Source organism: Xiphophorus maculatus, chromosome 16 (genome assembly GCF_002775205.1).
Source record: "Xiphophorus maculatus strain JP 163 A chromosome 16, X_maculatus-5.0-male, whole genome shotgun sequence".
NCBI lineage: Eukaryota > Metazoa > Chordata > Actinopteri > Cyprinodontiformes > Poeciliidae > Xiphophorus > Xiphophorus maculatus.
Window position 1 is genome coordinate 14,679,970 of NC_036458.1, and position 23,175 is coordinate 14,703,144.

At 35.5% G+C, this 23,175-nt stretch overlaps 3 protein-coding genes across 6 annotated transcripts in view; 1 reads left to right on the plus strand and 2 right to left on the minus strand.

Annotated features, from left to right (window-relative positions):
- The window catches only part of LOC102219068 (septin-9-like), a 98,870-nt gene that overhangs the window by 53,564 nt on the left and 22,131 nt on the right, over window positions 1-23,175 (plus strand). The gene's annotated exons all lie outside the window — the stretch shown is intronic.
- Window positions 3,085-6,400, minus strand: LOC106699847. Its single transcript, XM_014471506.2, has 2 exons — window positions 6,329-6,400; window positions 3,085-5,383 (listed from the first exon to the last, which is right to left on the minus strand). Exon 2 carries the CDS (start codon window positions 5,372-5,374, stop codon window positions 4,631-4,633), a length of 744 nt encoding a protein of 247 aa, XP_014326992.1. The 5' UTR covers window positions 5,375-5,383; window positions 6,329-6,400; the 3' UTR covers window positions 3,085-4,630.
- LOC102219329 lies at window positions 14,140-17,830 on the minus strand. Its single transcript, XM_005806352.2, has 2 exons — window positions 17,732-17,830; window positions 14,140-15,830 (listed from the first exon to the last, which is right to left on the minus strand). The coding sequence occupies exon 2, from the start codon at window positions 15,827-15,829 to the stop codon at window positions 14,324-14,326; it is 1,506 nt and encodes a 501-aa protein (XP_005806409.1). The 5' UTR covers window position 15,830; window positions 17,732-17,830; the 3' UTR covers window positions 14,140-14,323.

The following is a 23,175-nucleotide window of genomic DNA, read 5'->3' on the forward strand; positions in this document are numbered from 1 at the left end:
GAAAAACCTGCCATATAATATTTAACAGATTGAAAACAGTAAAGTTCTCAGCAGCACAAATTATACAGAAAGTAAAATAAATCTCATAACATTGCGTATATCAAACAATATCTAGTAAAAGAGAAAATATTCAAACTAAAATGAAGGTTGCTTTCAAATAACCTTTCATAAGTTACTAAATAAAAACTCCCTGTGAGGATGGCTTTTGTGCATGAGCAAGCTCTTTTGCATATTGTTAAAGCATGATTGACAGCGCTATGTCCCCCTCCGTTGGTTTCTGACCGAGAGGTGTAAATCTGCATGGCAAAAACAGGGAGGAGCTAAATTATTTTTCCGCAAATTATTGTACTCATTTTAGGGCATAGTTAAAGTTTTAATAAATCTGTAATTTCTTTTTTTAAAATAAAAGTTACATACTGCAGCTTTAAGGAGACTTTCAATGTTAGAGTCCACTGTCTGGTGGAGCCCGAACCGCACTACATCTGTGAAATATTACACTCCAGTAGCACATAGGGGTGGTCAAACAGCGAGAGCAAACCTGTTCATCTAGTTTGATGAACTAAATCATTTTTCGGGTTATTTGCTTAGAGTAGTCAGGCTCTTCTGGGCAAATGTTGGTAATTGTAGAGCATTGCTGCCTGACTGTTCTGTATGTCTTTTTTTATCCTCAGTGATCCTCACCATACTAGAGTAGCACATAGTTACATCGAATTTTTTCCATTATCATCATGCTAATAGAGGTTTTATAGAATTTGGAAGAAGTGTAATGAAATTTGATGGTTTAGTAATAAATCACTGGGAAAACAATAGCATTGCTCTTTTCTTGTTTAGAATATTTGTATTTATGAGTTTGTTGCAGTAAGAAAACAAACTCATAAATACAAATGTTTATGAGTCATCTCAATGATGCAAATATGCGTCATTGAGATGTTAATTAAAGTAGCTTACCTGCATAAGTCAAGTGCTGCCAGGTCGCTGATCTGTGTTTGAGAGGGAGCTGTGGTTGGGTTAATGCTTTCAAAGGCAATCCTGAAAGGACGAATTGCAGTTTGTTTCAGTGGGTGGGATCACTTCTCAAAAAAGCAAAAGAAATCTTTTGCTCCCTCGCGCTCGGTTGCAGCGCGAGGGAGGGACTGTTCACTCCGTCTTTCTTTAGGGCTGTTTCATTTTACTGGTAAATGAAACTTAAAGAACTCAAGTTTGTGACAGATTTAGTATTATTAAATAATATTAAATTATGTGTCAGCCTAATGTGGGTAAGGCTGAAACACCTTGCAAGGTGGTTTTTTTGTTTCACATAATATCCCTGATCAGTTGTCCCTGAATTTTGAGACCAAGGGAAGCAATTTTGAAGCAAGTGACTTCACATTTATTTTTATGTTTTATGCCCTGTCAGCTCGCCACTGTACAGTACAGAAAGATTTTACTTACTGTAAAAAATCTTTTTTTTTTTTTTTTTTTTAAATAAATACACAATTTCTTGAGGTTTCATTCTTATTGAATGTGTGGAACGTAACCATATGTGTAAAGTGACCTTGGAGTTCACTGTGGCAATGCATTTATGACACCATGTTCAGTGTCATGAATGCATAAATACAGAATAGCTGTTGATTCACTAAGTCAGCATCTACTGTACCGAAACCAAATAAAACTAGATGAGCTTAAAAGTCCACAAAATTATTCTTAAAATAGAATATCTGCTTTTTTGTTTTCCTTTTTTGCAGATTAAACTGTATCTTCATGTTTATCTAGCAGTGTTTTAAAAAAATAAGCACTGCTAAAAAATAAAATAACTTGTAGACATTCTATTTTGAAAGATAAGTTTTTATTTTGCAGTATGTTGCTGAAGACTGTAGCACAGGCTATCCAACGACATGTACTGCATGTGTGAGTGTTTCGTGTGCCATGTGAAGTTCTGTTTGGAGGAGGAAAATCCCTGGCAAATGGAAGTTGCTTGGTTTCCAGATTGTCTTGTTTGAAATCTTCTTGCAAGTTTCTGGATTTCATTAAAGGGGTGTCTCCTGAGTTTTTGTAAAAGGTTGGTAGCGACTCTGTATGTGTGTCTTGGGTCATAAGTTGACCCATGACGTTCTGATAAGTCATAATGCTGAAGGATTTAGACTTGGTCAATTGTTTGTCTTCTCTGACTTGAAATATGATCTGAGCTTTGTTCCATTCAGTACTCCCCCTCTGGGCGTCAACTCCATAAGTTGGTAGGGGTCTTGATGTGTCTCAATTAATGTTACCACCTGTGTAGTATTGGTACCCTGTAGGCCGTTGATCTAATATTCTCTCGTCATTTTTATAACGATGTAATCCATAATCAAAGTATGGATCAAAGTACAGCCGGATGATGTCGGACTGATCATAAAATAAAGAAAACTACCTTTTCGTATGCGTTTCTTTTTCTTTCTTTACTGAAATAAAGATTAATAGATTTGATTTTTGAAAACATGAATAATCAATCAATTGATAGTTCTGCTATCAGTTGTTAGCAGAACTATCAATTGATATGTATATTGCATCACACTCAGTGTTCAGATTTAATCTGTGCATTTCAATGAGTGATTGAAGATCTTACCTGTATAAATTGTCTGTTTCTGATCCAAACTTCAGAGAGCAGTCGTTTGCTACTCTCCCCAAGTTACTGTGTCATTCAAAAGAAAACTGACAGTGAGTGTTTTCTACTGCATTATAGAATAATAGAATAGAATAGAATTACTTTATTCATCCCAGCAGGGAAATTATTTCGCCGTTACAGCAGCATAGAGACAAGACACACAACAACCACCAGAGTAGCAATTGTAGACAAAATAAAAATAAAATCTAACATGCTGTCAATATAAAAGCAGCTTAGAGCAGTCCTTGCAAAGATTCAAACAATGCAGATACAGTATGTATATGTAAATATATGTACAGCAAGTGTGCCACAGTGCAGTTGTGCAAAATTGGACTGATTAGTGCAGAACAATGACTTAGCTTTTATTGTACAGTGAGATGGCATGTGGCAGGAAGGATTTCCTGTATCTGTCCCTATGACAGCGGAGCTGGAGCAGTCTATGTGAGAAGGTGCTCCGCTGTCTGTCCACTATGTGGTGGAGAGGGTGCTGTTTATTGTCCATAATAGACAGAATATATTTTTATATAATTATATCCAATTGGGAACCAGTGGTTGATACCTGAGGCAGTTCTTATACAGTTCTTTTAAAAAATAGCCAGAGGACTACCTACGTATGTTATTACACCACTAGTACAAATTGCTTTTATTGTAAATCTCTGATCCTCCCTCTGTTCTGTTTTGAGTTGCGGTAGACGATTGCCATGCAGAGGAATTTTTAACTTCTAAAAATAACTTTATTATTATCCCTTCTAAACAATGTCGTAATATCACTGCCTTCATTTATAAATGCTGATTTTACACACATGCATTGTTAGTGAGCACACCTTACTCACCTTACAGCTTACTCAGCTGCAAACACCATATAAACACCATTTCATATTTGCTTGCAGCACAAACAGCTGATCCTCATTTGTGTTTTTGAATAAAAAACGAGGTAAAAAATATGTTTAAATGCATAAGATGTGATTCTGCTTTGGAAAAAAATTTAACCAAATCTTTCCAAATAACAAATTGCACAGTAAGTGTCAGAATTTGAGTAAGTGTTTAATCATATTGCTGTCTATATTATTAATGTAATCTGTCCTCATGTAAGCTCTGGTGCCCTATAAAGATTAACATTTACTTTTCTTGGATACCTTTAGTCAACTGTTGAATTTGTCAGGAATAGAAAATTGTAAAAACTTTCATATAAAACTTAGGCAAGTACTTAAGTAATAGTATTTACTTTGCAAAGTTGTGCAGGAGAGTTTCTTAAATCTTGTAAAACTGGATGTAATTAGTTTGTATGTTGCATTCTTAACATCACCACCAACTCTATTTTTTCATGTTATGTAGAACATGATCATGGATACGCTAAGCTTGTCATAAAATACCTCTTATACAAAATATACAACTTATATCAAGCTTCTTGTTGTACAAGTTGTTTTCCTGGAATATTTTCTCCATTCTGATTTTGTTATTTTTTTGGAAACAAACAAAGTTGTTATATTTTGAATAGTCTCTCGTTATGATCCAGGTGGTGTTCCAACCAGTATTACTCTTCTGGGAATTTACTGCAGAAGGTAAACATATTCAGTGGCTTGATTAGTCTTGCCTTACTGGTTGTATCTCATTACCTTAACTGCCTTGAAAAATGTAGTAAAATCCAGAAAGTCGTAGTGATTTCTTCAGATTTAAAAAATAATTTTAATACAGGTTTGCAAATCCTCATACAAATTCTTAAGAGAAGAGCCTCTGAAACTATTGTGCAAAATATGAAAGCGGAAATTTTAAATTGCGCAACATATTGCAACATTTCACACAAATTCTTTAAAAGCTAGTAATTACATTTACAGCACATTTATATAAAATTTGCACTGATTCCTTTATCATAAATATAGTTCTGCAGCCAAATTCTAAAAATGACACATATACACACACTTTTCTTTATTTGGATTTAGGATTTTCTGCCTTTTTTCCCTTTGCAAAACATCCCATTTACAGTTCTGCTGAGTGTCTGGAAATATTGTCTTATTTGAAGTTGTTCTGAAGACATGCGAACAAAGCAAAAATAATGATCACAAAAATGGCAAAGCAGAATTTCATCAGGAAGTCATCATTGTTTTTTGCACTTGGCTTATATCGAGCTTGTTGGCTATATGAAGTGGGATGTCCTTGTGGACGGGCAGAAGCATTCTCTCTATAGGACCTTCTGGCAAGTTGTTGAATTTCAGTAATGTTTCTCCGTCTTATTGCGTGTAAAAGGCTGGGTGTGATTCTGTATGTATGATCTGGATCATAATTTGTTCCTTCGTCAGATGTATCAAAGTGCTGAGTGATGTACACCTGGTCTATTATCTGTCCAGGGCGAGGTCCCGAGTGTCCTTCTTCCACTCTGATTATGATCCGAGCTTTGTTGTTGTCATCAATATTCCTCCTGTGGGGATTTCTTACATAGGATGGAAGCGAGTCGGAATCGTCTTCATAAAGATTACCAATTGTATAGTATTGATACCCCCAAGGCAGTTGATCTAGCATGTCTTCAAAATTTCCATAATGATGTGAGCCATAATCAGAGGCAGGGTCAAAGGTAAGGCGGATGTGGTGATCAATGTCGACTTCATGGGCAAACCAGTGTAGCAGCTCTAAAATGTTTGTGTGCTCAGAAAGGTGGCAGTCAATCAGATCAGTGATGGAGTTCAGACTTCTCCGTGCAGCATACACCGAGGTCAGAATAAAGCACGCAGCTACACAGAAGATGAATTTTCTTGACATGTTCAATTCCTGTGAAGACATTTTAGAGCTTTCAGTGTTCAGTCTGTGAATGCTCGATACTTGATAGACTCATGCATGACATTTGATCTTTTATTTATATCAAGACTTCCTACCTGCAAGTTCACTTAAAAAAAACTTAACCCCTTTATGCATGTTTATGTCAAACCACATGTGTGTAAAATGTCTCTTACACATTTTATGACTTTTTGTTATTTAGTTTTGCTTAAATTTCACAAACTTTTTTTATTCTGACCTGAACAATGTTTAGTTAGGATATTTGGTTTTGAACACTTATGTGAAGATTTATTCATTAAACTCCAACAACTGAAAGAGGGTGGTACCGCCTTTTGACTATGATTGCATAAATGGCTAAACAGGTTTAACTTTCAGTTTAATGATTAGTAAGTAATAAAAGCCACAGTGATAAAGCATTTCTGGGTCACCGTACTGACGATGGCAGAGAGATTTAATCTAATGATTATTTTTGGGTGGACAATATGCCACAACTTTGTTCACAAGGGAAAAATATATAAAAAGGTGATAACATGAAAAAACACTAAATGTGGCAAAAGTCTCTCCAAATATCCCCAATTTATTCGTTATTGAAATGCACATCTGATTGGAATAATTTACAAACTTGCTCTTTTAACACCAGCAAAATTAAAACTTTAAATTGAACCGCAGAAGTAAAAAGACATTTCTAAACATAAGTTAAGAATTACCAAATTGATCGATTTTGCTACTTGAAAGTATTTTTGTACACAAATGTGGCTACATAAAAACAGGAAGTTTCGAAAAGGAAGAATGTGCATCATTAGTTGCAATATAAAACCTAAGACAACAGCTTGTGTCCAAATCTTTTTTCTTATCTCTAGAATGTTTGTATTTCTAGATTTCTATTGCAGTTGAGAGTAACTCGCTGTCTTTCTAAAATCAGAAATTAGGCGAGCTTACCTTTGCAGTAGTCTGCTTCTTTAGGTCCCTCGTTGATTTGAATCTATGAGAGGCGTGGTTGATTTCTTTTCCTTTTTTCAGATTTCCGTTTCATGAAACATGAAACTTGGGTAACAAGCTACATTGAGTTACCATAGCAACTACTTAGTAGTAGCTTTACTTACAAAAAATGCTTCCTGTATTCAGAAACCCTTAATAGTCCTTTGTTAAATGGGATCTGTTGATGTGCCAGCAAACCAGTTTTACTTGTTTTCTCCTGAGTTGTGCTGTGATCTTGGAGTAAAGTGCAGCATGAAAATGCAATAAAAAAACTTTTTATAGGAGGACCTCTGGTTACTTGTTTTTGTGGAAATTAGGCGTTTACCTTTACATTTTACTTTTCTTTTCAGAAAACTAAAAAGACATGAAGGTGTTGGTGACTTTTTTTTTCTCTTATAATCCTATTGTAGGTGTTGACAAACCAAACGTCCATCCAGTGGGGTGGCTATGAATAAGAATTAATTAAAAGTTTTCTTTACAAAATGTTACCACATTCTATTTTCAGGACATTATTGTTCCAAATCAGGCACTTGTATATCTGTACTTAAGGGATTTTTAAGAAATGGGAAGACAATGATTTTTCAAAAGATTTATTTTTATAATTTCAGTGAATATAGTGCTTTGCTTATGATCAACTGATTGTTTTTTTTTTTTGTTAGAATCTTTAACACAAATCAAATGGTGGTTTATTTAAAACCTGTAGACAGTAACACATTGACATTCTAAAGCAGAGCGTACAAACTATAGTCCGTCGTGGTTGTTGTTATACATCCCACTTTACGTATATCAGGGCGCAGAACAGTGAGATACTGTGTCCAGTATCAGTGACATTCAGTTTGGATGAATGTGACCTGAACGTTAGGTTGCATTTGAATCGGATGCGTATCGGATATGCAAGTGGCCTGGGTTGCATTCAAAAAGAATCCCACCTGTGCTGTTCAGACTGTCATGAAAAGATCAGATACAGGTCGCATTACATAAAAAAAATCGGAATTGGGTTACTTCAACCTGCAGTGTGAATGCAGCCATAGAGATTTAGCTTTTGTTATTAGAAGCTAATATATATGCAAGTTCTTATCAAACTGAAGAAAACACCATAACTCATATTTTTATTCATACATAGAAACATGTCCTAAAAACAACTTAACACACATTATGTACTTGGTCTACTTAACTGAATTTACTTTCTATAACTTAAGATAACACAACCATTGGACAGTTTTAACATGGTTTAATGAACACAGTTTTTGCACGGACTGGTTACTAACTGAGGTACACTGTATAGCCAAAGGTATTCACTCACCCATCCAAATGATTGAATTCAGGTGTTCCAGTAACATAAATAGATGCATGTGGATAAAATCAAGAATCTGTATATGCAGATTGCTTCTACAAAGACTTTTGAACAAATGGGTTATGGGATAAATAAATGGGATGAAACCTGTACAGTAAATTGAGTAACAACATATTCTTAGTACCTGATAAACCATAGTCAATGTTGGTGTAATATAACAAAATGGATGCAGTTGGGAATAATTGAACGACTGCCTTATAAAGTTTGTTGTGTGTGGGGTTACTTTGTGTGTGGTAATTCTTCTGGAGGTAAGGCACCTTGGTTCCAGAGAATACATTTAGTTGCTTTAACATACCAAAACAATTTGGAGAATTTCATTCTCTCAACTTTGTGGAAAGAGTTTGAAAGTCACCCCTTTCTTTTCTTACATGGCAACACACGACTGCATAAAGCAAGGTTGATGTAGATTCGGATGAGAAAGATTGGTTTGGAGAAACTTGACTGGCCTGCGCACAGTCCTGACATGAGTGAAAACCTTAAAGACAATTTGGAGTGGAGATTAAAAGTCAGGTTTTCTTGTCCAAAATCAGTGTCTGACCTATAAAATGCTATTCTTGGAGAATGGTCAAAAATTCCCATAAACACATTCCTAATTTTTTGGAAAGGTTTTGCTGGGAAGTTTAAACCACTAAGGCAATAAAGGATGAATAAAAAACATGTTGTCACTCAATTTGTGTATAGTGGGAAGTTAGTGAATACATTTGGCAGTGTAAGGTTAGAATACAATTTTTTTTTAAATCTTTGTTCAGACAAAAAAAGACACTTATGACATAGTTTATGAACATCTTGTTTCCATATCATTAAATAAACACCATCATAAATGATTCAGAATAGTTTAATTAAGACCTTATTTCCACCACATTGACAATCATCAAATCATAACCCTATAGAAGCTTGATAATAACTGAGTCATGTACCTAAAACTTGTTATATTTTAGGTACATGCAAAGTACTTAACTTACTTTGTAGTTAAGTATTTTATTTGAGATAAATTCTCAAATCTAACCTGTAACTCAATTCAGTGGCATATTTTCTGAACACTTGTATTTTACGTACTTTGATTCTAATTGATTTGGGCTCTAATTATTTTTAGAAGACATTAGACAAATTGGGACTGCTGATCTTAGGTGAACACTCTTAAGTTACTGCCAGCAAGTAATTGTTGCTGTTGTATACAGTAGACTGATTAGACTATAAAAATCTAAGTTAAATCACCAGTTGTCAAAATTGGTACAAAACATAACCTGGCAAGTATGAATTGACACATGGTCTGTATTAAATGTGCAGATGACTGCACATGACTACCACAGCATCACTACGATTTCATACCTGGTAAAAGCTTGTTATGAAATTACTAAAACTTTAAAGAGCAGATATAAAAAAACTTGCGAAATGACCAGCACCCAGCCACCCAATGTATTACTACTTAACAATATATTTGTACAAAGCTATGTATATAAAATGAAAATTATTTTTTGTTCTTAAAGTAATCATGCTGGATTTGTTTTTCTCATTACCTAAAGCATCATAATGACAATTTGCCGTAAGTTCTTGGGACTTCTTCTCTGCTTTGGTTATTTTCTCATAAGACCAACATACATAGATGTAGCAATGCAGATAACGATAAATATTGCACAACATAAACACCAGTTGCATTGACCTTGGCCTGTGCCAGTTGCGTGACTAAGAGGCCTGTAATCATCTGTGTTAGTACAACATAATCTCTTTACATAACTATGTGACGAATTTTCAACACTGTCATCACTGTCGTCATCAGATGGTTTCATCTCACAAATGGTATTGGTACGTTGATGTTTTAAAAGGTTGACGTCTACTTCGTATGTGTGGTTGGGATTATAACTTGATTGGCCATCATTGTGTATAGTTATGTATACCTTGTCAATTATCTTTTGAGAGTTGTCTTGTCTGACTCTAAATATGATCCGAGCTTTGTTAGCATCTCTTCCCCGGTTGTCAGACACATCAGATGGAAGTGGTTTTGATGTCTTTCGATTAATGTTACCAATTGTGTAGTATTTGTACCCGTCAGGTAGCTTATCCAATATTTCCTCGTCATTTCTATAAAGATGTGATCCATAATCAAATTTTGGATTAAAGTTCAGCAGGATGGTGGTGTTCTCAAATGTAACTGTATTGGCAAACCAGCGAAGCAGTTTTAAGATGTTTGTCTCTGTAGACAGGTAGCATTGCTCCAGCTCACTGATGGTGCTGAGTCTTCTCGGTGCTGCATTGACTGAGCATACAGTGAGCTCAGTCATATTTTTGGTGCCTGTAAAAAAATATTTCAGAACAACATTTTTCATTTATGCCTTGCATTTTGTTTGTATACGTATTTCTTTGAAATCAAGGCTACACAATGCATTATATTGTCACAGCAATGTGTGCTATATTATTACAAAGAACTGTTTGGAATGCATTATTTTTTTTATTAATATATTCATGGAATCATGAATATGTCCGTGAGATATTCTGCCTTTTGTATAGAGTTCCACTGCATTTGTCGTCCATACTTCACATAAATTACAATGTCTAACATGCTGGAGGTCACAGAGAGTGCTGGTAATGCACAGGAGAAAGGCCAGAGTAAGAAAAATGCAAAGTTATCAAGTTTTTCACAAGTGATATTGTCACACAGTGAAATGTGTATGTAAGATTTTATTTTCAAAATCTTACATACACCAAATAAAAAGGTACATATTTTTTCGTTAATGTTAAATTAGACCTAACTTCTCTTGTATTAGGTCCATTAGAATTACCAATATTATTTTTTATTTGCTAAATGCCAGAATATTGGTGACATATTTTTTCAGATATACCCACAAACTTTCTATTGGATTGAGAGGTCTTTGTGATGACCACACCAAAACAATGACTTTGTTGTCCTTAAAAGTCTTTTTAACCACTTTGACTGTATGCTTAGATAGGGTCTATTTGGAAGAGCCATTTGAGCCCAAGCTTTATCTAACCGTCTGATGTCTTTAGATGTTGCTTGAGTATTTCTGTATAATTTTCTTCCCCTATGATTTTGCGTACCAGTTCGTCCTGCACTAAAACTGCCCCACAACATAATACCATCCATATACTTAATCTATCAAAAGTTCCAAACTCATGACATCATCTTTCCCTCACAGAATTTTAATCATTCTGTATGTAAACTCTGATTTTAAGACTTTAATCTCTGACACATTCTTTCTCATTATTGTAAAGTATTTTTGTAATTCGGTCTGAAAATAAGAAAAGTTTTTCAGATTTAATTTTAGTGAGGAAAAAAAAGGTGTGCATCTTTTTTTTTGGTGTATGCACACTTCTTGTTTCAACTGTATCGACAAATATTATTTTCAAATACCACGAGCGGCACCACACGAGCAACTGACTCATTAGTTGTTTCTAGTTATTTGGGAGAGTGCAGAGGAGCTTTATTTATTTATTTATTTTTCACAGATTATCTGTCTCATATCATACTGTCACAACATAGCAGTTTTTATAAGAAATTTTATATTCATTTATATTTATAAAAAATATTTTTTATAAAAGTTACATAATGCAGCTTTAATGTTAATTTAATATTTGCAAACATGACCAACTTGGACTACACCGCTTTGTTCACTTCCCGTGTTGCCATTGCTGAAACTACAGGCAGACTACAATTCTAAAACACAACAGCAAATAAACTTCATTCTTCATAACTTCTCCATCTGTTTGCTGATTGGCTCGGTAGAAATTCTACCGGGGGAATCCAAGTTAATAGGAGAAAGCACAGACTGTCTGTGAAGTGGGATTTTGATCAATAACAGAGGAAGGCAATGGCCAGGCTAGCAGCTTTCCAACATGCTTTTTAAGCTGCAAGCTGCAGTCAAAAAGAAACTAGTTTAGCTTGTTATTTTACATACCAAACATAGGACTCTAAATACAATTTAGAGCTACTGCAGCTTGCGAAGCAAGAAATTTCAATGCCATTTTAATATAAATTAACTTGATGCTGCAGAACTAGTTAAAATAGTATATTTTTGGGGACTAAAATAGCCACAAAAATGTATGTGTATTTTATTGGGACAGTTTTTAAAAATGGTAAAATCAGACAGTAGTCAGAAAAAACATTGGTCATGATAAGCAATATAGTCATGCAAACTTTTTAGCAATACCATTACAATTACATTTTTCCCTAATGTTGGGCAGCCCTTCTAGAAATTCTCCAGGAAGAGGCTCCCTAGTAGTCCTTCATGTTTTTTGTTGTTCTTTTAGAACACATTAATGAACAAAAATCATTGAATGGTCACTTTTTTCCATCATTAAATGTGAACACCTTTTTTTTTCTGTCAAACTCAATTAGACAAATGGATAAAATTAAAACATCTGTAATATAGTGAATACAAAATTTAAAATCAGAAGTTACATAAAATTTTTTTTTTTAAATAATTAAAAAAAAATATTTGTCATAATCATATTTGTTAATTATACCTGCCATAAGGTTTCAATATGTATTTTCAAATCAGTAACTTAAAGAGCTTACCAGTACAATCAGCTGTTGTCAGGTGTCTGATCTGTGTGTGTTTGACGGGAGCGGTGTGTTTCTCTCAGTTGTCGTTTCATAGGAAAGAAAACTGAAGTGACGTATCGGACGAATTTACAACAGGTTGAAAAGACTGATGCGTAATAATGGAAAACTAAATCATCGAGAAAGGAATGCTGTTCTGCTCGAACTTGATTTCAAATAAAAAATATATTGGACTATTGAAAAACATTTATCTTGTATAGAAATGTGGGGTTATTGTAAAGTATGTTTAATACTTTCCTAGAAGTTATTTTCAAAAGATACTTTTAATCTGACAAATGAGCCACATTATGTCGCATATTGTAATTTACTGAATGTGACATATTGATGGGATTTTTTTTCCAGGTCAGAGTAGTTGAGTCAGAAATGGGAATTATAGGTTTTTGGTTTTATTTTCAGTAAAAGGAATAAAAACTGCACTTACATATAATCAGAAATTGTTTCTTGGCTGCAAGTAAATAGTTCAGATGTCTCTAGTCTAAGTATTGTTGTTGTGCAAAGAGATTAGTGTAAGAAATATCATTAGATTCACATTGGATTTATTTGAAACCTTGATGCAAATATCAACTATTAAAGCACTATCACATATTAATATTCTACTTTTGTTTCATTGTTACTTTAAGAGATTTAAATTTTTTTGTATTAGCTACTCTAATGGGTAAAAATAAAACAATGTTTCAAAACATGAGTGTCATTGTTGGTGAAATACAAACTATTAAGACAACTTGTGACTAAACCTGTCCTCTTTAGCAAAATCAGAAAATGTCTTACACACAGATACTGATGTTCAAGTTCACCTTTCATATTTTAAGACCCATTTCACTACATCCTAAATAAAATTCTGTGCCACCACTTGCCTTTCAGAAGTAGCTTAATTAATAAATAAAGTAGCGTCGCTGCCAGCTAATTTACATCTGTATGTTTACTTACCTATATCGTCTTCTTTTCTGTGCTTACTTAAACTGTAATTAAAAAGGTCAGTTTTTCTAATAAAAAAAACTTTCTTGCATCTAGACTTTAGACGGCACAACAACATTGTAATATAGGAGAGAGTATGTATGTTTGTATTTCACAATGCAGCTTAAATATTTTAACCATATCCTCACCATTATTAACATCACTTGGACTCTTTCGCTCCATAATAATAAAATGTCTTCAGATTACTCTGACCAGCTGTTCATTGTTAAGGAATGTTGTTGTGTCTACTTTATACAGTAAGCCTCACTCAGAGCACATTATGTTCAAAGAGGACGAAAGCCTTTAGTTCCACAGATATAGCTGTTTAAGCCATATTTGTACATAACATTGCACGAATGAAACTCATCTGGTGGCTGGCTCTTCTGCACACTTCACTTCTGCACTTGTGGGCACACAAGCAAATACAATGATGGAAATAAGTTGTTTTTGCATCTAGTCAGAGAGGCCTGAAAGCTCAGTCACAATGTTTCTAGGACATTGTCAGAAATGAATTAATCCTTATTTGATGGATTTTTTTTTGTTTACATCACTTTTATTAAAAACACCGTACAATTTATCTGGAATACAGTCTGACATTCTGTATGTTAATTAACACCTGATATTCTGTACCATTGCAATGATTTTAAGGATCATCTTTGAGATTACAGTGAACCCTCGCTATAATGCAGGTCGCAGCATCACAGGCAGAGGAACAGTGAAATACGTGAGTCACAATTTGTCCTTATGTACTTTGTATTGATGATTAAAATTATTATTTTACTGTAGTTATTTGTAAGAAAGCGTTCTATTTGTTTAACAGGTTTTGTTCTTTGGTTTTAATGTAGAGTGTTTAATTATGCTGTATAATAATTGTAAAAATAAAGGTAACTACTTCACGGATTTCGCCTATCACGGGTTCTTTTTGGAATGCATCCCCCGCGAAAAACGAGGGTTCACTGTATTTGATTGTCCAGGACCAAAATGATTTGAAAAGCAGGGAAAATAACATTCAGCTTTATACAATACATTCAGTGCAACAAGACTGTCTTCAGTGCATTTGATGCTGTCTTTCTCATTTCCAGCCGGGGGTGCGTGCTTTCTCTTCATTATCTTTCAGTATGAATCTTGCTTGGACTCCTGGAGCAATTGTCATATTAGAGCAATACTCATAAACAACAGTGTCCAGACAGCTATGCAAATCAGTTTTCTGTTCAAATTTCTTTGCCCATTGCCACTGCCACCATTCATAATTGTTTGTAGATTTATCTGCAGATGTGTAAAAGCCTATCCATGAGTCTTTGAATTGAGACATCCAATCGGTGAACGAGGTTTTCACATATAAGCGTGCACAAGCTTTGCCATCCTTTGCGAAAAGTTGCAGGCTTGCATTGTAGCCTTTTATAGTAACGGCTGCTGTAGGATTCTTAAACTCTGGACCTCTGTGTATCTCCACTCCAGCACGGGACCAAAAGAAGCATACTGTTATCACTTCATGAAGCCGGACCTGTAGGCCTTCATTCAGTGGTACCGATGTGTCATAGGTGCCTGATTTTGCGTTTCTAACAGACTTATAAGTAAGTGGTTCCTCGTCCTCATCGCTCCTATAAAGTGCAACCATTAAACCGCTTTTGTAGTTATTCACTGGAACATTTCTCCAAATTATTCTGGCTCTTCCTTTTGAATCTGTCACCACCTGAAGCATCATATCACTACTGTAATGATGAGGGATTCTTATGGACACCTCAGAGCTTCTATTTGGTCTGCTTGGTCTGCTCTCTGGGATGCTGACAACATAATCAGGTTGTGTGTTTCTTCTCGCAGAAGGCTGACGTCTGTTGTTGGGTTGCTGGTTAGGGCAGTACTTTTCCTGGATTATAATAAACAAGAATAAGCCCAGACAAGCAAGGTCACCCCATAAGTTTCTAATCTCCCTCAGTTGGGAATAATCAGCGTTGCTTCTGACGTTATCTCTGAGGTTTGTCAGTGTGTTCAAGTCATTCACTTCCACAGAAAATTGACTGATCTGTCTCAGTAGGCTGGTAGTGATCTGGTATGTATGGTCTGGATCATACCTTGTCCCTTGATTATCTGATGTCTCAAAATGCTGCGTGATATAGACTCTGTCTATTACATGCCCAGCCTGACGTCCGACATTCTGCTCCCTTACTCTGAATATGATCCGATCTCTGTTTCTTCCCTCATATTCAATTCGTGGATGGACAACGTAAGATGGGAGATCAGACGACGAATCTTGATTGAGATTACCAACAGTAAAGTATCGATATCTGACGTTTCCATGAGGCAATGGATCCAAAAGCCTTTCATAGTTTCCATAGTGATGTGAGCCGTAATCGCCTTCATCAGGGTCAAAGGTTAGCCTTATAATATTGTTATTGTCAATGTCAACTTCATTGGCAAACCAGTGCAGGAGCAAAAGACTATGTTTTGGCACAGACAAGCCAAAGTTGAGTTTCTTCAAGTCATTGATGTTGTTGAGGACTTGCACTGCTGATGCTGAGGTCAGGAGAAGTAGCAGAGCCACACACAGACCTGGACTTGATCCTGAGAACTTCGCCATCCTGTAGGAATATTTAGAAATTACTAAACCTATATCATAAAATATCATTGCATACACTTTTTGAAAATTTAGTCTAATTATTTTAACTGAAAATACACCTTTTTTTCCTGTCTTGAGTTACACGCTAATGATTTAGAGATATTTGTTTTTAACATAACTTTATTTAACTCATACTGAGCAATAAGAATCAATTTCACAGAGAAATGTATTAGAAAATTAATGTTAAAGGTTCTGAATTGATGCATTAAGATATTACATTTTAAAAAAATAATGGTAAGCTTTTATTTTTTTTTATTTTGTCCAGCACAACTATGCAAGAAAAACCTTTCAAAAAATAAAACCTTTAGTTTTATTTTTATTTTAATTTTTTTTACAAAATCACCCCTGACACTGGCTTTAGCGACCACTCAGTCCTTTTGTATGTTTCAGGAGGTTTGAGGACACATAAAAGGCTCTTTAGCCATTCCCAAAGTAGACTACATGCTCACAGTATCAAACATCCTTCACCATATTCAACAATATACATAGAGCTTTTCTCACATAATTCTGCTGTGTTTTATTACCAAGCCCACCTGGAGCTTTTGTTGCTGAAAAGCTGAAGCTCATCTGACTAAAGCACATGGTTCCAGTTAAACTCCCAGTAGACGTTAGCAAGCTCCATGTGTTAACATTTTTGGTCAGATTCAAAAAGACTTTTCTGGCTTTCCAAACAACTAGGTGGCATGTAGATAGTATAAATAGTTTATAGTATAAAAACTTGTTAACCTATTCAGTTCTCCAACAGTGCGATTATTTCATGCCTCACAAGCCTTCTCACTATGACTGATGGCGAGATAAATATGGATCGTTATCCAGGATAGCAGGAGAGGTTAAAAGAAATTAATCTTTGTCATATTCATGCCATAGAAACATAGTTATAGATTTCTAATTAGAAGTTCCTGGAAACTCGGATCAACCTAAATAAGTAAATTACTATCCATCCATCCATTTTCTTACACCTTTATCCCTATTGGGGTCAGGAGGGGTGCTGGTGCCCATCTCCAGCAAAACTTTTCAGGCGAGAGGCGGGGTACACCCTGGACAGGAGACCAATACATTGCAGGGCAACACAGAGACAGACAGGACAAACAACCATGCACGCACACACTCACACCTAAGGAGAATTTAGAGAGACCAGTTAACCTGACAGTCATGTTTTGGACTGTGGGACCTTCTTGCTGCAAGGCAACAGTGCTACCAACTAATAATTAGTGCAGAAATCAGTTGTTTGTGCAACCTGGACAAAAGATTTCTCACTGAAAAGCGCATTGAATGTAATTTAATTTTATTAAAGGTGATGCTTCATGTCTTTTGTCACTTGTTGTGCTTGCAGATTGGCAGTAGGAGTGATGGTTTGTCATCACTAACGAGATGGGTTTAGTTGACACAGCTTCTAATGTGTGTCAACACATTAGAAGCTTATAATTACTCATAATTATGAGTAATTATGAGTAATTACTCTTTGAGTAATTAGTAAATTACTCATAAAGAGAAAATCTCAAAATACACTCATAGAAAATGGTCCTTGGGAGTGCTAATAATTACGATATTGCTGACTTCATTAAACAATTAAGTCTTTTCATTGTGAGGTAATGCTACTACAATAAAATTTGAATTTATATTAGGGATTTAAAATGCTCTTTACACTATTGCAGTATTCCTTATAATCAGCAATAACTACTGACATGTCACTGTTTACACAAAAATAATACATTTCCTGGTCAAAAGATTACATCTTTCAAATATAGATGTAGAATTATACAATGCATTTCTCCTTTGAATATTAAATATATGCTTAAACTTACTAAATTATTGCCTTTTCTAAAACAACATTTTCTTATTTGAATAAGAAAGCTTACCCACCTGACAGTTCTGTAGACCGATGTTTGTCTGAGCTCTGTGTTTTGTGTTCAGCTGATTTTACTTCCTTAGAGTTTCTGTTTCCTGGTTAATGAAACCAGATCTTTTAGTTGAAAGCTGTAATGGGAAATGTGGCCATAGTACTTGTTTTGATTGGCTGGGTATGCCACGCCCAATGGTTTCCAAAGGTCTTCAGTCGTATCTTGTAAATAATGAACTGAATATGAGTTGCCTATCTTTCAACACTAATTCAAATATTGCTCTTGTTGTAGCAACAAATTAATAGCATGTTGAAGTTCACCCATTCCGCCACGTTAACTGATTGTGTTTGGTTTTGTTTTATTTATTTATTTATTTCTTCTTTTGTTTTGCACAGCTCTCTGTTCAGTTTACTTAACTGCTGCAATACCTCTAGCTGCCAGCAGGAGATGCTCTTACACAGCCCATCTTTCTAAAATTTGCAGGGCGTTGAGCCCATAAAATCTCTGTAGCAATCATTAACACTTAGAAACATACGGAGGATCTACTTTCTGACTCTTAACTTATCCAGAAAGCACGTTTTTTTTTTTTTTTGAGGCTCCAATCTGTTTTCAAAACACTGATGGAGGCTCATTTTGACTGTTGCTAAAAATCCTCACATCCGAGGAATAACTTCCGCTTTTCCCAGAGAGCTGTATGCATGCGACACCCTCATAACAACACACAGTCACTCAATGTTTTCACTACTTTTTGGGAAAATTATTCTAGTTTATTTTCTCAAGACATACCCAGTTTAGAGTTTAGATTTGGATATCTTTACACCAAGCTTTCCTCCAAAACAGTTATTTGGTTGATTCTGGAAAATGTTTTTGTCCCCCAACAAAAAAACATTTGACTTCACAGTTGATTTGGGTTGTGTCCATAAACTCACAACTGCACTAAAATACAGACATACTTACATCAGCTAATTTCCTGAATGAAGGTTTGGCTATTCCCTCTGGGCAGGGCAAAAGAGTGTAAAATAACACACACAAAGGAAATATTTAGTTCCTCTTTCATCACCACCCACAGGTTTCACATAGGGAGTCCCTGAAAAACATCCATGTGATAACCATGGTGTGACTAAACCTTTTGGAGAAACTTGTCTCACATCTTACAGTACAATGCAGACCACAACACTTCTTAAATTACAATATTTACATCTGCTTCAAAAGTGTTCTTACACCTCAAACTTTTTTCCACGTTTTGTCACATTACATAATTATTTTATGACAAGACAAAACACTGTTAAATTGTGAAGTACAAGAAAAATAATACATGTTTTTTGACTAAAGCACATCATTATTCACTGTGGAAGAAATACAAAGATCCCCAGCAAAACCGCACATCTGCCTGTCATGGAAGAAGAAAACGGCTGTTAAGACATGAGAAGTGAAGCTTGGTGAGGACACAGAAAACACAGGAGAAGGTGATCTGGCCAGACAAATTAGGTGTAGAAAAACTAACATTGCATATCACCCTGAAAACACAGTCTTTATGGTGTTGGCAGCATCATGTCCTAACTTTCTTCTACAAAGATATGGCAGATGGTAAGTTAATGGAAAAATTAATGGCAGTAAATACTGGGCAATGCAGAGGGTTATGTGGTTGGGTTAGAGGTTCACATTTCACCAGGATCACATACAGTCAGAGCTGCAATGGATGGCTTAGGTCAAAGGTTATTCATTTTACCAAATATTCCAGGTAAACCTTGGACCTTAATCCAAATGAGAGTATGTGTCTAGACTATAAAATTTATGTTTAAAAACGTAATTACCGGTAGTTGGTGTGAATGTATGAAGTTTTGCAATGGAGAATGAGCTGAAGTTGCAGTCTCTTGTTGCAAAAGATGGTACAGATAAACATTAAAATACTTACTGTTGTAATTGCAAAGAAAGATTAACTCAGTTGGGCTAAATAACATTTTCTTTCTTAGAATTTAGCAAAAAGGAAACATAACATTTTATTTCCAATTCCGTTTTATGCACTTTTTTATGTTGGTCTATCACATAAACTCTGAATAAAATGTAAACTATGTTGTGGTTATAATAGGATAAAATGAGGAAAAGTGAGATCTTTTGCTAGGGACTGTAGAAAATATAAACAAAAACATTCAGACCCGGGACATGCCTGAATTTTTCTGCACAGGAAAAACAAAACTACATGTGTGGAAGGCCCTGGACAGCTGCAATAAACTCTGCTAGCGGTTTGCCAGGCAGTCCTACCCTCTCACTTGCCAACACATGACAACATCTTGGCTCAGAAATGTCCACAAACATCAACCCGATGTCACTGGCTTTCTGTTAGAATGTCCTCTTCTCCTCGAAATGGGGATTTTTAATCTTTAAACATGATATCCTGCTCAGCAGGGTCTTTAATAAAGGAGTGCACCATTGACTAAGTGATGAATGACTCACTCTGCATGCATGCAGGGTCACACAGAAGTCTGCATTTCTAAGGAGAAGCTCAAAAGGAGAGGGGGGAGGGCTATCTTACAAGAGGATTAATTTAACTTGCTTGAAACATGGTAGCATGTGCCAATGCTGGTAGTTTTTGGGTGAATAATGCAGTGACTGGACTGAGTTGTGGTGTCCAGGATAAAATAGGTTTTATAGTCAATAGCAGACTCTTAAATAAAACAAGTTGCATTGGTAATCTAAAGTGTTTGGATCCAGAGAGACAGTGATGTTCATGCTCAGATTTTGGAAAAGTTTGTCTGAAGCCCATCTACAATAATAATTTCTCATTAGCAGGGAAACTTCTTAAATAATCAAATGAAAGATTTAAATGGGATTATGTTTTCCCCTAAATATTTTCTTAAATAATGCAAGTTGTCTTCCTTTATTTTCTACTTTAACATAAGCAGTATGGTCATTTAATTGTCTCCATGATCTGCAGAAAAACATTTGTAAGAACAAAGCTTCAACCCCAAACAAGATTTCCATTTTTTTTGTCGTCCAAACATGAAAGTGGAGAGCAGCTTGTAAAAGAAGTTTTATCTACAGTTTTATATCCAGTTAAATGTTGTATTTTGTGTGTGTGTGTCTTTTTGGTGTACCTCTTTATTTGCACTTCACTTTAAAACATAAATAAATTTTCCTTTTCTTTTAAGATGCAGAGTTAACTAGGAAAAAACTGAGAACAGTGCTCTGATATTAGCCCAGAAATGTCTTTATGTGAACAAAGTGAGCAAGGAAGAATTTCTTCATTGCATTGTCCAGTGTGTGGATAACTTATCTGCAATGTCTCATTGCTCAGTCTCTTGTTACTGGCGTCCCTGCAGCATAGACCTCCCTCCCGCTGTCCTCCCACTCCCTGTCAGCCCAACTGGTTCAATTTCATGGTGTTGGTTCTCTGGGTTGTTCAGACAGTCCCTCTGTCAATGTCCAGGTTTCCCAGATGAAATAAATGTCTGACAGGTCTGTTCAGTCTTCTCTGCTGTCACATCTCCTTGATTATTTGTTCCTCCTCCACCCTGAGTTTAGAGCATTCTCGCAGAGGTCAGTAGGGCTCAGTAGCACCCATACACAAGCATGTAGTATCCTTCCAAATGTCCCCTGCATTGTGAGGCTTCAGTGTCTGGAACTGATCATGATCTCCTGGATCGCTGTTATCAGCTGGTAGTGGGATATCATTGTAGACATGGAAGAACAGGAGTTGAGGTCAAAGTTCAGACGCCCTGCAATGAGGCTGAGAAAGAATATAGATTAAGTGGGTTTTTTTAAATTTCACTCAACTTTTTCTTCTAACCTTTCAAAAATTGCAAATCTTTTGCTTAATCCAAACAGACATAAAGCATATCTAGGCCCATATTTTCTTTTCATAAGGTCAGCCGTTTCTCTCTCGGGAGGAAATGGGACTTTGGTACCACTTGATTAAATTTTTTACTCTGAAATTGAAGGGATATGCTTTTTTATTCTGCAAACGCCTTCACAGACTCAGATAAATCAGCTTTGCAGTGACTCTACCTTTAAAAATACCTTAAAGAAGGGCCTTTAAAGGTCTTCCATTGTTCTCTAGAACTCTGCTGTATAAAACTCATAAGGACTCTACTTTTGGGATTTTTCTGTATCCTACCTTAATTCAAACATATCCAGTCTTTTCTAGATTATGACAGAATAATTTATTACACTCAGTGTCTCACCAGATAACAGTGGATTCACTTTAAGTTCATAAATCCACTGTTGACTGCTAAGCCAATGATCAGCCCTCCCTTCTCTTAATGTCTCTTAACATGAGGTAGGAGATTGAAGCCTTATGTCCTGGTCTGTACCAAAACGCTGTTTGCTGGCATCCTCTGATGTCCAGCACAAAATTATTAAAAAATAACATCCAGGCACGTCAAGGTGAAAAGCACCAATTCTGGTTTTAATATCTTACATAAAGTCTCAAACACTTTTGTACATGTCAGAGTGAAATGCGTTGCGAGACACAGACAAAAGATATGGTTTCCTATTCAAGGACAGAAGATTTACAGATGGAGATGGTCTGACTTTCCTTGCAGGTGCAAGGCAACATCTCTGGGAGATGAGCTTCAGTGTGACAACTCCAATAAGTTTGTTCAACAATTGTCCATAAGCTTTAAGAAGTAGACATAACATGATTGAGGTTAGTGAAGTCATAGGACAAACTTTCATATCTAAACAGAGACAGCCTAACTGAAAGAGACCAGGAGACTTCACTTTTGGGAAAATTGAGAGTTTTTTCTTCTTTTTTTCCTAATTTGTGAAGTAGCAAAAGCTGGTTTTCTCTCCATATTTGGTCTGACTGTGTTTTTACCAGACACGTATGATCACCTGTGTTTTTGTTGGAGAACCCAGCCAACACTGGGTACATCAAGCTATTACTATGGGTGAGAAGATATAACAAGATTACACAAAGTAATTCCTTTCATTTGGTGTTCCCTAGATTTTCAGACGCATGGTGTTTATACATCTGTAACACTGGGGTTAAATTCAGAGTAATGCATACGTGGAAGCATAAATATACTTTGAAGGGAAACAGCTGTCTCCCTTACCTTATAATTACACAAACATGCACCTGAAGAAAAGTAATGAAGAGCCTGGTATGCTTAAAGCCAAGTCACTACCATATGTCATATATTAAATGTGGTTGAAGTTGCTCTAATTGTGTTTTCTTCCTTTTTTATCACTGTAAGTTAAACAGTTGCTGTATTTCTTCTCTGTAAAGATTTCTTATTACAAATGAGAAATGTTCTCCTATTAAGTTTTTGTGAAACTTTAATTGGCTCAATCTGATTTTTAACTATTTTCCTAATTTTATCTAAGTATAATTTACAACATTCAAAACATTTATTTCTGGTCTTCCTGCTGTGAATGGTCAATAACTATTTGCAAATTTCTCTAACTTGAGCATGCTGTTTTAAAAACGTTTATACTGCAGGTACCTTCCACGAATGCAAGACAAAA

Excerpts from the sequence above, each read along its gene's own strand:
- LOC102219329 (XM_005806352.2), bottom strand. The coding sequence starts at position 15,829 with ATGGCGAAGTTCTCAGGATCAAGTCCAGGTCTGTGTGTGGCTCTGCTA.
- LOC106699847 (XM_014471506.2), bottom strand. The coding sequence starts at position 5,374 with ATGTCAAGAAAATTCATCTTCTGTGTAGCTGCGTGCTTTATTCTGACC.